Source organism: Tachysurus fulvidraco, chromosome 7, assembly GCF_022655615.1.
Source record: "Tachysurus fulvidraco isolate hzauxx_2018 chromosome 7, HZAU_PFXX_2.0, whole genome shotgun sequence".
Lineage (NCBI taxonomy): Eukaryota > Metazoa > Chordata > Actinopteri > Siluriformes > Bagridae > Tachysurus > Tachysurus fulvidraco.
In genome coordinates this window covers 476369-491368 of record NC_062524.1, presented here as the reverse complement: position 1 = coordinate 491368, position 15000 = coordinate 476369, and the positions used below count along the sequence as shown (strand labels likewise).

Sequence of the window (15000 nt, the reverse complement as noted above, 5' to 3'; positions counted from 1 at the left end):
TCGCCATGATCCTGCTATGCTGCTATTAGTTGATTTCCTCATGTGGGACATAGACTCAAACCTGGGTTCACTGACAGTTTTGTGTATTATAGTCCGTCCCCGTTCACTGTGCTCTGATTTGAAAAGTGATTGGCCAGGAGGGTCATAACTCTGTTTTGATGGGGAGGGACTTCGGGTACCAGATCGATTCGATCCAGAATAATTGCTGTGCTCTGATCTGAAATGTGATTGGCCAGGAGGGTCAAAACTCCTTTTTGATGGGGAGGGACTTCGGGTACCAGAAGATCGATTTGATCCTGAATAATTGCTGTGTTCTGATTTGAAATGTGATTGGCCAGGAGGGTCATAACCACGTTTTGATGGGGAGGGACTTCGGGTACCAGAAGATCGATTTGATCCTGAATAATTGCTGTGCTCTGATTTGAAATGTGATTGGCCAGGAGGGTCAAAACTCCTTTTTGATTGGGAGGGACTTCGGGTACCAGAAGATCGATTTGATCCTGAATAATTGCTGTGTTCTGATTTGAAATGTGATTGGCCAGGAGGGTCATAACCACGTTTTGATGGGGAGGGATTTCGGTTACCATAAGATCGAATCGATCCTGAAAAATTGCTGTGCTCTGATTTGAAATGTGATTGGCCAGGAGGGTCATAACCACGTTTTGATGGGGAGGGACTTCGGTTACCAGAAGATCGAATCGATCCAGAATAATTGCTGTGCTCTGATTTGAAATGTGATTGGCCAGGAGGGTCATAACCACGTTTTGATGGGGAGGGACTTCGGTTACCAGAAGATCGAATCGATCCTGAAAAATTGCTGTGCTCTGATTTGAAATGTGATTGGCCAGGAGGGTCATAACCACGTTTTGATGGGGAGGGACTTCGGTTACCAGAAGATCGAATCGATCCTGAAAAATTGCTGTGGTCTGATTTGAAATGTGATTGGCCCGGAGGGTCATAGCCACGTTTTGATGGGGAGGGACTTCGGTTACCAGAAGATCGAATCGATCCTGAAAAATTGCTGTGCTCTGATTTGAAATGTGATTGGCCAGGAGGGTCATAACTCCGTTTTGATGGGGAGGGACTTCGGTTACCAGAAGATCGGTCTGATACACTTTTGTGCAACAATGTTTGTTTAGTAGGTGCATCATTGCTCCGCCTTGCAGGGGAGGAGTGTCTTTTGGTGTCGGATTTATGCAATGATAGGCTGCTAACCTCAAAGCTCTTTTTAGAAGGAGAGGAACTGTTATGACTTCTCTTATTTGAAATGAGACTCTTTTCTGGTTGGCTGGCCGTCCCATAGCCCTTTCTTACAGGTGAAGCACTTCGCCAACCTTCAACCACTTTCTTCAGAATTGACTGGCTGCTGCTCCTGGATGGTGAGGAGTTTCGACTTTCACTTTTCTTCTGATTATTTGAAAAGTTTTTCGTTTCTGTTTTCCGGAGAAGTGATTGGCCACTGGCATCCTGGTTCTGCTTTGCAAAGGAGGGAGTTTGGGTTTTGGTTCCCAGACCATTGTGTTCTGTCTTTCTTAAACCGGCTTTCAGGTCAGCATATGGGCTTGACTGGGACTTAGTGAGATTACTGACAGCACCGACAGTGCTAGCAAAAGATCTGAAGTTTTTCCGAGCGGTTTCAGATTTATCTGGCTGGCCAAATGAATCCCTATTGGGGCTTTTGGATTGATGGTCTCGTCTCTCTGAAACATTGTCCATCTTATACCCACGAGAAGATAGCGAGGTGACAGACTCGGTCCGTTTGAAAGGAGAGGAACTTCGGGATGGAGATGAAGAGTGTGAAAAGTGTGAATCTTTTGTGGAGGAAAATACATTTCCAAACTGACTCAAAGATGAATTTGATGCCCGGAATCCTCTTTTTTGGGACGCAGCCAATGATTCGGCTTGCTTAAATGGTGTGGGACTTAAAGATCTTGGACCTGCCTGAGCCTCGACTTCGATAGAGAGGTCCACGGGTTCTGGAGAGGAGTTCACTGGCACTGGTGCCAGATCTGGATTCTGGATTTCAGAGGTTCTTCTCTGCGAAGGAACACCAAGGTCTGGATTTCGGAATGGAATGGCAGCTTTGGGCTCAGGCATTCGGCTGCTTGGTAAAGGATGTCCACGTTCAGCATGACGATGAGGAGAAGGACTTTTATCTCTTAATGTCTGAGCACCAGCTACACGACCCAGAGAGAAAAATCCACTTTCTCGATCTTTATCAACTTTCGAACTCCCTGGGGACAACGAGAGAAGTAGATATTTACACTTTCAGGTAGATTTCAAATTTTAATCTTTTCAACTTTAAAAAAATATGTAAGGTTAAAATGCACAGTCACAGAGAGGCAGGAACAAGCCTCAGTAAATTATAATTTACAACAAACACCTAGATAATTACCTTATTTTCTAAAATAATTAGCAAGTTTAGGCATCTACAGATCTACCAGCTCCAGTTAGACTCTGTGACACTAAAGAGGAGACGTGAACTCCATGTGGACTTTTACATCACTACAACATTTATCAGACTGTATATATATAAAATCACACCCCCAGTGTCACCCAGATGAGGATGAGGTTATATAATCACACCCCCAGTGTCACCCAGATGAGGATGAGGTTCCCCTTTGAGTCTGGTTCCTCTCAAGGTTCCTTCCTTTACCATCTAAGGGAGTTTTTCCTCCCCACAGTCACCTGAGTCACCTCAGACTTGTTCATTGGGGATAAATACATACACATTTATATATAACTAATATTAATCTGGGACTTTTGTATTATATTAATCTTTATATTATTAATGTTTACCTTCTGTTCTATGTTTATGTTCCTGTAAAGCTGCTTTGAGACAACGTCTACTGTAAAAAAAAGCTACAAATAAACTAGAATTAAACTGAATTAAAATAGTGATCAACATTCACTAGATCCCTTTATCAAGGGTGTTAATTATCAAGCCAAAAAAAGCATCCATAACTAAACTCTCTGGCTTACCTATAATAGTAAAATGGAAACAAGTTGCCATAGAAACCACCTATACTACACCGTTCGTACAGATGTAGTCACAAAGTGCTAATCCGATGCTTATTATTTGGTAGTAGTGCTAACAGCAGAACTATTTCAGAATACTTCCATAACATTTCACTCTGCTGTTACACACTAATGTACAGGATAAACCCCCGAGTGTGTCATGTAAATGTGGCACATGCCGTAATGCAACACTGAGGAAACACCTTACGAAATAATTAATTGTGTGTTATTAACACTTACTCTGTGTCAGGACGTAACCAGAGCTGGGTACATGCAACAAAATGACTTAGTGTCTTCATCATTATTCATTTATTTGTTGAGCTGCGTTACCGAGCCGCTAACACTAACACTTAAGATTAAGAATATTTATGAATTTAAAGTTAAATTTGGACTGAAGAAAACTCCACCCTCTATATCCATATATAGACTCAATGACACCCCCCCTTAACCATATATGGACTTAATGACACTCCCACATCTCCATGTATAGGCAGTTTGTAGCTCATTTCTTAATAATAATTTCATCTTTTCCTCATTTGTCATGTTTTATTGGTTGCAAGCAAGCAGTAAACGATGATATTTAGTTCTAATTAAAATAAACATACAGAAATAAGTATTATTATCGGTTCGTTACCGTGCGGGACGGAGGAGCGGCGAGCGAAGCTGTCTCGATTCCGTGCCTCCTCCATCCATGTTCGTGCATTGTTCCGGTGTGATGAAGGATCTAAACGTGTCATCCTGCTGTGAGAAAGAGAGAAGAAGTCTTCCTCTTCTTCTGGAGTGAAAGAACCAGTGATGGATGAGTCACCTTCCCACTGACTGGAGGGGGGGGGGGTGTACAGTACCGTTAATACTGATGGTGGTTGTATAGATATGACACAATAGAGCAGGCGGTGGTAGATAACGTGCTACGTATATAACCGTACATACATTAAATTAAACAAACAAACAAACAACATCTGGTTTCCTCTTAGACAATTTGACTGATTAAATAAATGAGAAAATAAAGATGTAAGTAAACTCAGCTCAGTAAAATGACTATCTTACCTGTTAAAGGTGTGCTGGTCTTCGTCCTGGCTCTCGTCCTGGCTCTCGTCTCCGTCACACACATAAAGGTCACACTCAGGACTGAGGATACACAGAGAGCCTCCACTCACCACCGACACATCATCAGAGTCCTCCTGAACCAGCCAATCACAGAGCTACGTTAGCCAGGTACAGCTGAGGGGCGGGGCTAAACTGTTGAACTCTTGAGATTAGCTAAAGCCAAAATGTTTTTACAGAATAAAGTTATACGATGTTAATCTACGTCAAACATCTTATTTTAACAAACACGTTAAACACGATGAGTATAAAAATAAACACAGACCAAAACTGATGAACAGGAAACGTGTCCATGATGGTGAATGATATGTGTGTGCTTTACCACACACACTCAATTCCTCTCAGTGTGTGTTTGTGTGTGTGTGTGTGTGTGTGTGTGTGTGTGTGTGTGCGTGTGTGTGTGCGTGTGTGTGTGCATGTGTGTGTGTGTGTGTGTGTGTGTGTGTGTGTGCGTGTGTGTGTGCATGTGTGTGTGTGTGTGTGTGTGTGTGCGTGTGTGTGTGTGTGTGGGTTTGTGTTACTCCTCTGTAACACAACCCAGGTACTGCTTCACTTCATCATTATTTCATTTCTCTGCTGTTCCTTCTGCATCACACCTCCTCTCTCTGTTTCTCTTCTTCAGTCTTTCTCATTTTCTCTCTTCCTCTTTTTTTATCACTTTGTCATGCTGTAAGTGTGTATTGTATAAGTTATGATTCCTGAAACAGCAGCTGAATGCCCCCCCCCCCCCCAGACCAGGTGTTTTAGCAGACTGTAAAAAATGATGGTCGCCATGACAGTTTTTGTATACTGAACTCAAATTTTGAAGTTTTTAAAAATGAAACTAAGGAAGTAATCGATGTGTGTCTACAGTGTGTGACAGGAAATGAGCAGCTGGGTAACTGCACAAGGAGACAAGGACATGGAGGACATCCCTTTTCTCCTTGTTGTCCCATTGCTCCTTGGGCCAGAAGAGATGGAGGGATGATGGCCAACCTTCTGCTTGTGCAGTGTCAGGACAAGTCATTGTGTAATGATGATGAAACCTTTTTAAACAGTTAGTCACGGGGAGCCTGTGCCTATCTCAGGCGTCATCGGGCATCGAGGCAGGATACACCCTGGACGGAGTGCCAACCCATCACAGGGCACACACACACTCTCATTCACTCACACACACACACTACGATCAATTTTCCAGAGATGCCAATCAACCTACCATGCATGTCTTTGGACCGGGGGAGGAAACCGGAGTACCCGGAGGAAACCCCCGAGGCACGGGGAGAACATGCAAACTCCACACACACAAGGTGGAGGTGGGAATCGAACCGACCCCGACCCTGAAGGTGTGAGGCGAACGTGCTAACCACTAAGCCACCGTGACCCCCTGTTATAATTATTAAACTTCTAAATGTTGATGCTGAGAAAAAGCGATAATCGTGTGTGATTGCTGAAAAGCCCCACAGAAGAGGTGTGATGTTGGTCATCTGTTATCAGTGAGATCCAGAATCATCGTGAGAAAACAGACAGATGTCCTCCACCCTGACTGGACCACGTTGTGTTTAACACAGAGCTCAGGATGAGAAGGTATAAACAGACAGAACAACCACAGGTAGTTTAACAGGACCTTGAGCAGGTTGGTGTAAATGTTTAGAGGAGCCTTGATGGAGACCTGGTGCAGAAACACACAGCTGAAGACTCTGGATGTCTGTGACTGAGACTTTCTCTGTAACACCGTGCTCAGGGACGGACCTCTGGGAAATACCTCAAGGACCAAATATCTGCCCCTTACCTGAACCTGAACCTGAACCTGAACCTGAGGCACAAGAGGCAGGTGATGCAGGGATCACTTTTTACACGAATAAACCCTTTATTGAGGTCTGAGAGCTTTCCTGGATCTCACTGGTGTGTGTTTACACTGTTTATTTCCCATCTAACTCTTTGTGTCTTTATGATTTGTTTTCAGATGTAACCCCCAAGTCATCAGTGACAATCAGACGCAGATCTTGGTGTTTTTTATCTTACAGTTTCCTCTGTTTTTAATCCTCACGTTTCTCTCTTCATCCTCACCTTGGTGCTCGGCTCCTTCTCGTCTCTGCTGCTGCTCTCACTGGTCAGATTCACCTGTTCAGGAGTGTGTGTGGGTGTGAGTGTGTGTGTGGGTGTGAGTGTAGGTGTGTGTGTGTGCAGGTGTTTGAGACGAAGGCACTCATGGCAGCGTGACGAATCAAAGATGTTGGGCTGGAACTGTGGACACACACGCTCCTCACCGGTGAAGGGCATGATGGGTAATGAGCAGCACACACACACACACACACACACACGTATACACACTGAGGAACAACAAGCACAAACACACACACACAGTCGTATACACACTGAGGAACAACACACACACACACACACACACACACACACACACACACAAACACATTACTGCACTTTTAACTTGACTGTAATTAATATATTTTAAGTATATTACAAATATTAATGTCGAATTCACATTAAATTAATATGCATTTCTTGATTCCACTATAATTTAAAACAAACTATTTAATAACATCTTTATCCTATTAATAAAAACAACAACAACAATAATAATCTAATGAGTTCTTTCATTGGTTTATCAGGTTAATGTCACAGTGATGTAACCCTCAGTGAAAAGTCTCTCTCTCTCTCACACACACACACACACACACACACACACACACACACACACACACACACACACACACACACACACACACACACACACACACACACTTCTGCACTACAGCAATTATAAGATTTAATCTAAAAATAACAATAAAATTTCCAGGCTGTATCCAGACCTTACCTGCTGCTGTCCCCTCTGTGTGTGTGTGTGTGTGTGTGTGTGTGTGAGAGAGAGAGAGAGAGAGAGAGAGAGAGAGAGAGAGAGAGAGAGAGAGAGAGAGATGGAGAGCATCATGTCTCTTCCCCAGTTTCTCACTGTCACACACATGTCCTATTGGCTGCTATGACAATAGGAGTAACTGGGTTACATGTGACAGACATTTTGGCTCTGATTCCACTTTACTCTTAACTCCAGTCAGTAGGCAGTGAGGAGCCAAAATGGCCGCCGTCGCAAACTCCAGGTCAGTATTAAATATCAGAAAGTGACATGAGCCGGCAAGCAGATGGTGCACGCTGCCACACACACACACACACACACACACACACACACACACACACACACACACACACACACACACACACACACGGTCATTTACAAATAAATAACCAACTATGTACTGCACTTTTAACAGGACTGTACTGCTCAGAAACAGTGAGTATAAATCCAACATAAACTGATATTTTATTGTGTACTTTTATTACACTAACTTTTATTATTAAAATGTACATGGGGGGGGGGGGGGTCACGGTGGCTTAGTGGTTAGCACGTCCGCCTCACACCACCAGGGTCGAGGTTCGATTCCCGCCTCCACCTTGTGTGTGGAGTTTGCATGTTCTCCCCGTGCCTCGGGGGTTTCCTCCGGGTACTCCGGTTTCCTCCCCCGGTCCAAAGACATGCATGGTAGGTTGATTGGCATCTCTGGAAAATTGTCCGTAGTGTGTGAGTGTGTGTGAGTGTGTGTGTGTGTGAGTGAATGAGAGTGTGTATGTGTGAGTGAATGAGAGTGTGTGTGTGTGTGAGTGAATGAGAGTGTGTGTGTGTGTGAGTGAATGAGAGTGTGTGTGTGCCCTGTGATGGGTTGGCACTCCGTCCAGGGTGTATCCTGCCTCGATGCCCGATGACGCCTGAGATAGGCACAGGCTCCCCGTGACCCGAGAAGTTCGGATAAGCGGTAGAAGATGAATGAGTGAACATTAAGGCCTTGTACAGACGCCTTTATCTACATTTCTACATCATTTACTGTAGATTAAATAATACAGCTGCAGAAAACAGTGACTTGTAAAGATGACTTTTAATAACAATGCAGTGTAAAAGATATATAAATGTGTGGCAGTGAACAGGACACACACACACACACACACACACACACACACACACACACACACACATACGTGTGATGTTCTTCATCATCTTCTTCCTGGCATCGTTATGTGTAAGATCATTATGTGAAGTTATTCTGCAGTGTTTCAGCTTCACACACACACACACACACACACACACACACACACACACACACACACACACACACACACACACACTAAAGCAGTATAGTGAAGTTCAGCACTACGATGATGTCATCTTCAGTATAAAACAACAACAGTTCAGGTTCCTCTCTGCTGTCACTGTTACATATGAAGCTTCTCTAGTTACCATGACAACCGGCCACACCCCACGGCTGTGTCCCAAACCACAAACATCTGTAGTGAAGTTAAACAGCAGGTGAGAGTGGTACAGACATCAGGAGTGATCATGTTCTAGACCCACACGTGATGATTCCAGGATTTGAGGAAACTCTTCTGTGACATTTAGAACTATAAACAAAGTCTCTGTCGCGTCGACCTCAGTCCTGGCTCCGCCCCTTCCTGCCTGTTCTCTGGCGCCGCTGCTTCTTTGTTGTTTTGCCTAGACGGTGCTTGTTGCCCACGGCAACCGACGACTTCCTGTCCCCCTGCTGACTCCGCCCCCGACTGTCCAGGTTACCTTTTCTCTTCTTCTTCTGTTTGGTGAAGCAGTGAAGTGACGCTGAGAGAGATTTGATCCTAGACAGAAGATCAAAGTGAAACATCAACAAGATGTGAAGTGAAGAGAGAAAGAAGAGAAGTGACACTAAAGGAGGAGAGGAACTGGGGTTACTTTTTGGACAGCAGAGGATTTCCTGCTTTCCTGGGTAACGCTTCAACTTTCTCCTCTTCATCACGTCTCTCATCATCATCATCACCCCTCACTGCTGCAGCCTGCTACACCAGAAAAACACCTTCATCATCATCATCATCATCATCATCCCAGCAGTTTATAATACCCAGAATGCACTGATCTAAATCCTCACACGATCCGTCAGAGACTCCAGCAGTCGAGCGCCAGACAGGTCGAGGTCACTGATGGTCGTCACGGTTACGGTGTGGTTGGGGTGATCATACTGCGTGGACTCTGTCGTGGAGGTGATGACGTCATCAAGTTCATCTGCAGCTTCTATAATCATGATCATCAAAGGGGTTTAACTGAAAATCTTCCAATCACATAGAATTAAATACACACAACACACACACACAACACACACACACACAACACACACACACAACAACACGCCACACTCGAGACACACTCGAGACACACTCGAGACACACTCGAGACACACTCGAGACACACTCGAGACACTCGCGTGCCACATTCGCAACACACTCAACACTCGCGACACTCGCAACATGCACACACAACATTAACAGCATTTAGCAGACCCTTTTATCCAGAGCGACTTACATTATCTCATTTAATAAAACAGCAGTTGAGGGTTAAGGGCCTTGCTCAGGGGCAAAACAGTGGCAGCCTGGTGGACCTGGGATTGAACTCACAACCTTCTGATTGGTAGCCCAACATCTTAACCACCAGGCTACCACACAAACTCACAACACACACACAACACACACACAATACACACACACACACACAACACACACATTACCTAGTGCCTCCCTCCTCTCCTTCAGCATCTTCAGGTATTCTTTATGTCTCTAAAACACAACCAACACATATTAACACTGCTGTCACACACACACACACACACACACACACACACACACACACACACACACACACACACACACACACACACACACACACACAAACTTTCTTTCTCTCACCTCCTCTCTCACTCGTTTCTGCTCCTCTCTCAGTTTATTCTTTATCTCCTCCACTGCTGCTTTACGCCTCTCCACCTTCCTCTTGTGGAAACCAGTGAGGAACTCACTGACACACACACACACACACACACACACACACACACACACACACACACACACAGAGTTCAATATACAATAAACACTATACACACTATACACACTACATACACAGACTATACACACACTATGGACACTATATACACTACGGACACTATACACACTATGGACACTATACACACTACGGACACTATACACACTACGGACACTATACACACTATGGACACTATACACACCATGGACACTATACACACTATGGACACTATATATACACACTATATACACTACATACACAGACTATACACACACTTTATACACTATATACACACACAGTATACACACTACATACACACTATACACACACTACATACACACTATGGACACTATACACACACTACATACACACTATGGACACTACATACACACTACATACACACTATGGACACTACATACACACTACGGACACTATACACACACTACATACACACTATGGACACTATACACACACTACATACACACTATGGACACTATACACACACTACATACACACTATGGACACTATACACACACTACATACACACTATGGACACTATACACACACTATATACACACACTATATACACACTATGGACACTATACACACACACTATACACACACACTATATACACACTATGGACACTATACACACACACTATACACACACATTATACACACTATACACACACTATATACACACACTATATACACACACTATAGACACTATACACACACTATACACACACATTATACACACTATACACACACTATATACACACACTATATACACACTATGGACACTATACACACACACTACATACACACACTACATACACACTATGGACACTATACACACACTACATACACACACTATACACACACACTATATACACACACTATATACACACTATGGACACTATACACACACTATACACACACATTATACACACTATACACACACTATATACACACACTATACACACACTATATACACACACTACATACACACTATATACACACACTATAGACACTATACACACACTATACACACTATACACACACTATATACACACACTACATACACACTATATACACACACTATAGACACTATACACACACTATACACACACATTATACACACTATACACACACTATATACACACACTATATACACACTATGGACACTATACACACACACTATACACACACACTACATACACACTATGGACACTATATACACACACTATATACACACTATGGACACTATACACACACTATACACACACATTATACACACTATACACACACTATATACACACACTACATACACACTATACACACACTATGGACACTATACACACACTATACACACACATTATACACACTATACACACACTATATACACACACTATACACACACTACATACACACTATACACACACTATATACACACACTATATACACACTATGGACACTATACACACACTATACACACACATTATACACACTATACACACACTATATACACACACTACATACACACTATACACACACTATATACACACACTATATACACACACTATACACACACACTATACACACACTATATACACACACTATATACACACTATACACACACTATATACACACACTATATACACACACTACATACACACTATACACACACTATATACACACACTATATACACACACTATACACACACACTATACACACACTATATACACACACTATATACACACACTATATACACACACTATATACACACACTATATACACACTATGGACACTATACACACACTATACACACACATTATACACACTATACACACACTATATACACACACTACATACACACTATACACACACTATGGACACTATACACACACTATACACACACATTATACACACTATACACACACTATATACACACACTATACACACACTACATACACACTATACACACACTATATACACACACTATATACACACTATGGACACTATACACACACTATACACACACATTATACACACTATACACACACTATATACACACACTACATACACACTATACACACACTATATACACACACTATATACACACACTATACACACACACTATACACACACTATATACACACACTACATACACACTATACACACACTATATACACACACTATATACACACACTACATACACACTATACACACACTATATACACACACTATATACACACACTATACACACACACTATACACACACTATATACACACACTATATACACACACTATATACACACACTATATACACACTATGGACACTATACACACACACTATATACACACTATGGACACTATACACACACACTATATACACACTATGGACACTATACACACACATTATACACACTATACACACACTATATACACACACTATACACACACACTATATACACACACTACATACACACTATGGACACTATACACACACACTATACACACACTATATACACACACTACATACACACTATATACACACACTATATACACACACTATATACACACACTACATACACACACTACATACACACACTACATACACACACTACATACACACACTATACACACACTACATACACACTATGGACACTATACACACACTACATACACACACTACATACACACACTACATACACACACTATACACACACTACATACACACACTATACACACACTACATACACACACTATACACACACTATACACACACTACATACACACTATGTGTACAGTATGTTTACACAGATAACTCATTAGCATATTTGTGCCCGTGTTCACTTACTGTCTGTCTTTATCATCGAACATGACGACACATTTATTCTGTCTGTTTTTAAACCCAGGTTTACGTTTAGATCCGTCTTTAAACTGCACGTGTTTCTTCTGTTTCCCCATCTTCACGTGTGTATTGTGCACATCCGGTCCTGTGTGCATCAATAAACACGGTCCGTGTTGCTCACAGCGCCGATAAACTCCGTTCCTACCAGCGGAACTAAAAACTATGACACCGATAAAGTTTAATGTTTTATATAAATGTATTTTATTATAATATTAAATATGTATTATTCACTTAATGTACAAACTATTTATTCTCTTCAGCTTGATGTCAGACTAAGATGTAGGACTATTGTCCGAAGTAAATAATTAGTGTTGTTTTTATCGTCATAAAAGTGATGAATTTTACACAAAAACAACCTTTTATTTTTTTATCATTGCTAAGAGCTGCAGCGCCTCCTGTACAGTCATGTGTCTATTTACCCACCAGGGGGCGGTGTTGTGCATCTACACAGCTCATAATATGTAGATGTAAATTTTAATTACATGGTGATTATCTTGTGTTCCACCTGCAAGAGGAAGCAGCTGCAGTTGTTCTTCTTTCAGCTTTTGTCACTCAGTAAGCTCCAGAATACGGTGTCTGTGTGTACTGCTGCTACGGACGCAGTGTGTGAACCCGTGTGTACGGACGTCCCCTGCACTGTGAGCATGTGTGTGTGGGCCCTTTGGGTACAACGTCACTGAGGGTACCTGAGGGGACGAGGATCTCTTCTCATTTGTGTAAATCTGACTGATCCTTTATCCATGGCTGGAGCTCAGTGATGTCACAACACAAAACATGATGCTGATTTGAAAATTTCAAATAATTTAGAGATATAAACAGATTAAACTGGTAGTAAGAGTCTTTCTGCCATGTGGTGCTGCTTCAGCTCTCACTGTTCATTATGTTCCTGTGGATTATTTACTGTACAGTTCATCTCTTTATTCTCACACTCATTCACACACACACACACACACACACACACACACTTCAGTATCTCCTACAGCTCGCTGTCCTGAGTGAGTCAGACCCCTGGGCCAGATGTGGTAAGTAAGATCAGTGGATTAGTGAAGATTAGCTTCTTTTTACTACGAGAAGATTGAGGGAATCTGCAGGACCTTCACTTCTGCCCCGACTGCCCCTACATCCCACAGTCAGGATTCTCCACTCCTTTGTGGTCACATTTCTCAACTGTAGCAGCAGAAAAGTTTTTACAGCTCATCTACTCCTGCAATCCTATCAATCCTATCTTGTGGGGAAGTCGTGACCTAATGGTCAGAGTTTGACTTGTAACCCTAAGGTTGTGGGTTCGAGTCTCGGGCCGGCAATACCACGACTGAGGTGCCCTTGACCAACTGTTGCCCGGGCTCCACAGAATAAATGGCTGCCCACTGCTCCGGGTGTGTGTTCACTGCTGTGTGTGTGTTTGTGTGCACTTTAGATGGGTTAAACACATGTCACTTCACTACCACCTGCCCATTGGATCCACTCCGCTATGCTCCAGACCATCTCACATCTCACACCTTCTGCCCTTCATCATGATCAGTGGAACCAGCACTGCCCCACTGGTCCCACCATCTCTCAGGGTAAGAGGGAAGTTTACTACAAGACTCTTCCCTGTTCAGCACCGAGGTGGTGGGATGAACTTGCCCTAGAGGTCCGGACAGCTGAGTCACTGGATATCTTCTAATGATGGTTAAAGACCTACTTCTTCATTAACACTTTAACTAGCCCTTTATCCCCTGTTTGTTGTGTGTGTATTTACCCCCCTCCCCCCCCAGTGATTTATGCTCATGGTGTCTTGTCTGTAACCCAGTGAACCAGAGGTATTCTGTGTATTTCAGGACGTCTCATTTCTCCAAATAAATATGAACTTTGTATCCCAAAGCCTCGTCTCGGCTCTTTATCCCCCAGCGCAGTCCCATGTGCTTTGTTCTAGGTGAACTTTAGTCCAGTAAACAATCCCAAAGGGACATTTTGATTTGTCCTGATTATCTTATAGCATCACACTTATAAACAGCAGCAGGTCTCAGTTTAAACTCCTAACAAAGACAAAGCTCGGGGTGTCGTCCGAGTCCTCGACTC

At 42.7% G+C, this 15000-nt stretch overlaps 3 protein-coding genes across 6 annotated transcripts in view; 1 reads left to right on the top strand and 2 right to left on the bottom strand.

Annotated features, from left to right (window-relative positions):
• Positions 1-3770, bottom strand: part of triobpb (TRIO and F-actin binding protein b) — a 22489-nt gene extending 18719 nt beyond the window's left edge. For both annotated transcript variants that reach the window (XM_047816237.1, XM_047816238.1), the window contains exons 1-2: positions 3653-3770; positions 1-2234 (exon numbers count right to left, since the gene is read on the bottom strand). The exon at positions 1-2234 is cut by the window's left edge and continues 380 nt beyond it. In XM_047816237.1, the coding sequence (XP_047672193.1) occupies positions 1-2234; positions 3653-3755 (2337 nt within the window). In that variant the 5' untranslated portion in view covers positions 3756-3770. The remainder of the gene's footprint in view (positions 2235-3652) is intronic.
• LOC113653753 (interferon-induced very large GTPase 1-like) overlaps positions 1-15000 on the top strand; it is an 859689-nt gene that overhangs the window by 392773 nt on the left and 451916 nt on the right. The gene's annotated exons all lie outside the window — the stretch shown is intronic.
• nol12 (nucleolar protein 12) lies at positions 8209-13064 on the bottom strand. 2 transcript variants are annotated; one of them, XM_027176276.2, is made up of 6 exons: positions 12886-13064; positions 9892-9997; positions 9714-9762; positions 9081-9223; positions 8888-8988; positions 8209-8793 (listed from the first exon to the last, which is right to left on the bottom strand). In XM_027176276.2, exons 1-6 carry the CDS (start codon positions 13032-13034, stop codon positions 8595-8597), a joined length of 747 nt encoding a protein of 248 aa, XP_027032077.1. In that variant the 5' UTR covers positions 13035-13064; the 3' UTR covers positions 8209-8594. The 2 variants fall into 2 exon arrangements, with proteins under 2 accessions (XP_027032077.1, XP_027032076.1); XM_027176275.2 differs by having other exon boundaries at positions 8888-8991; positions 12886-13061.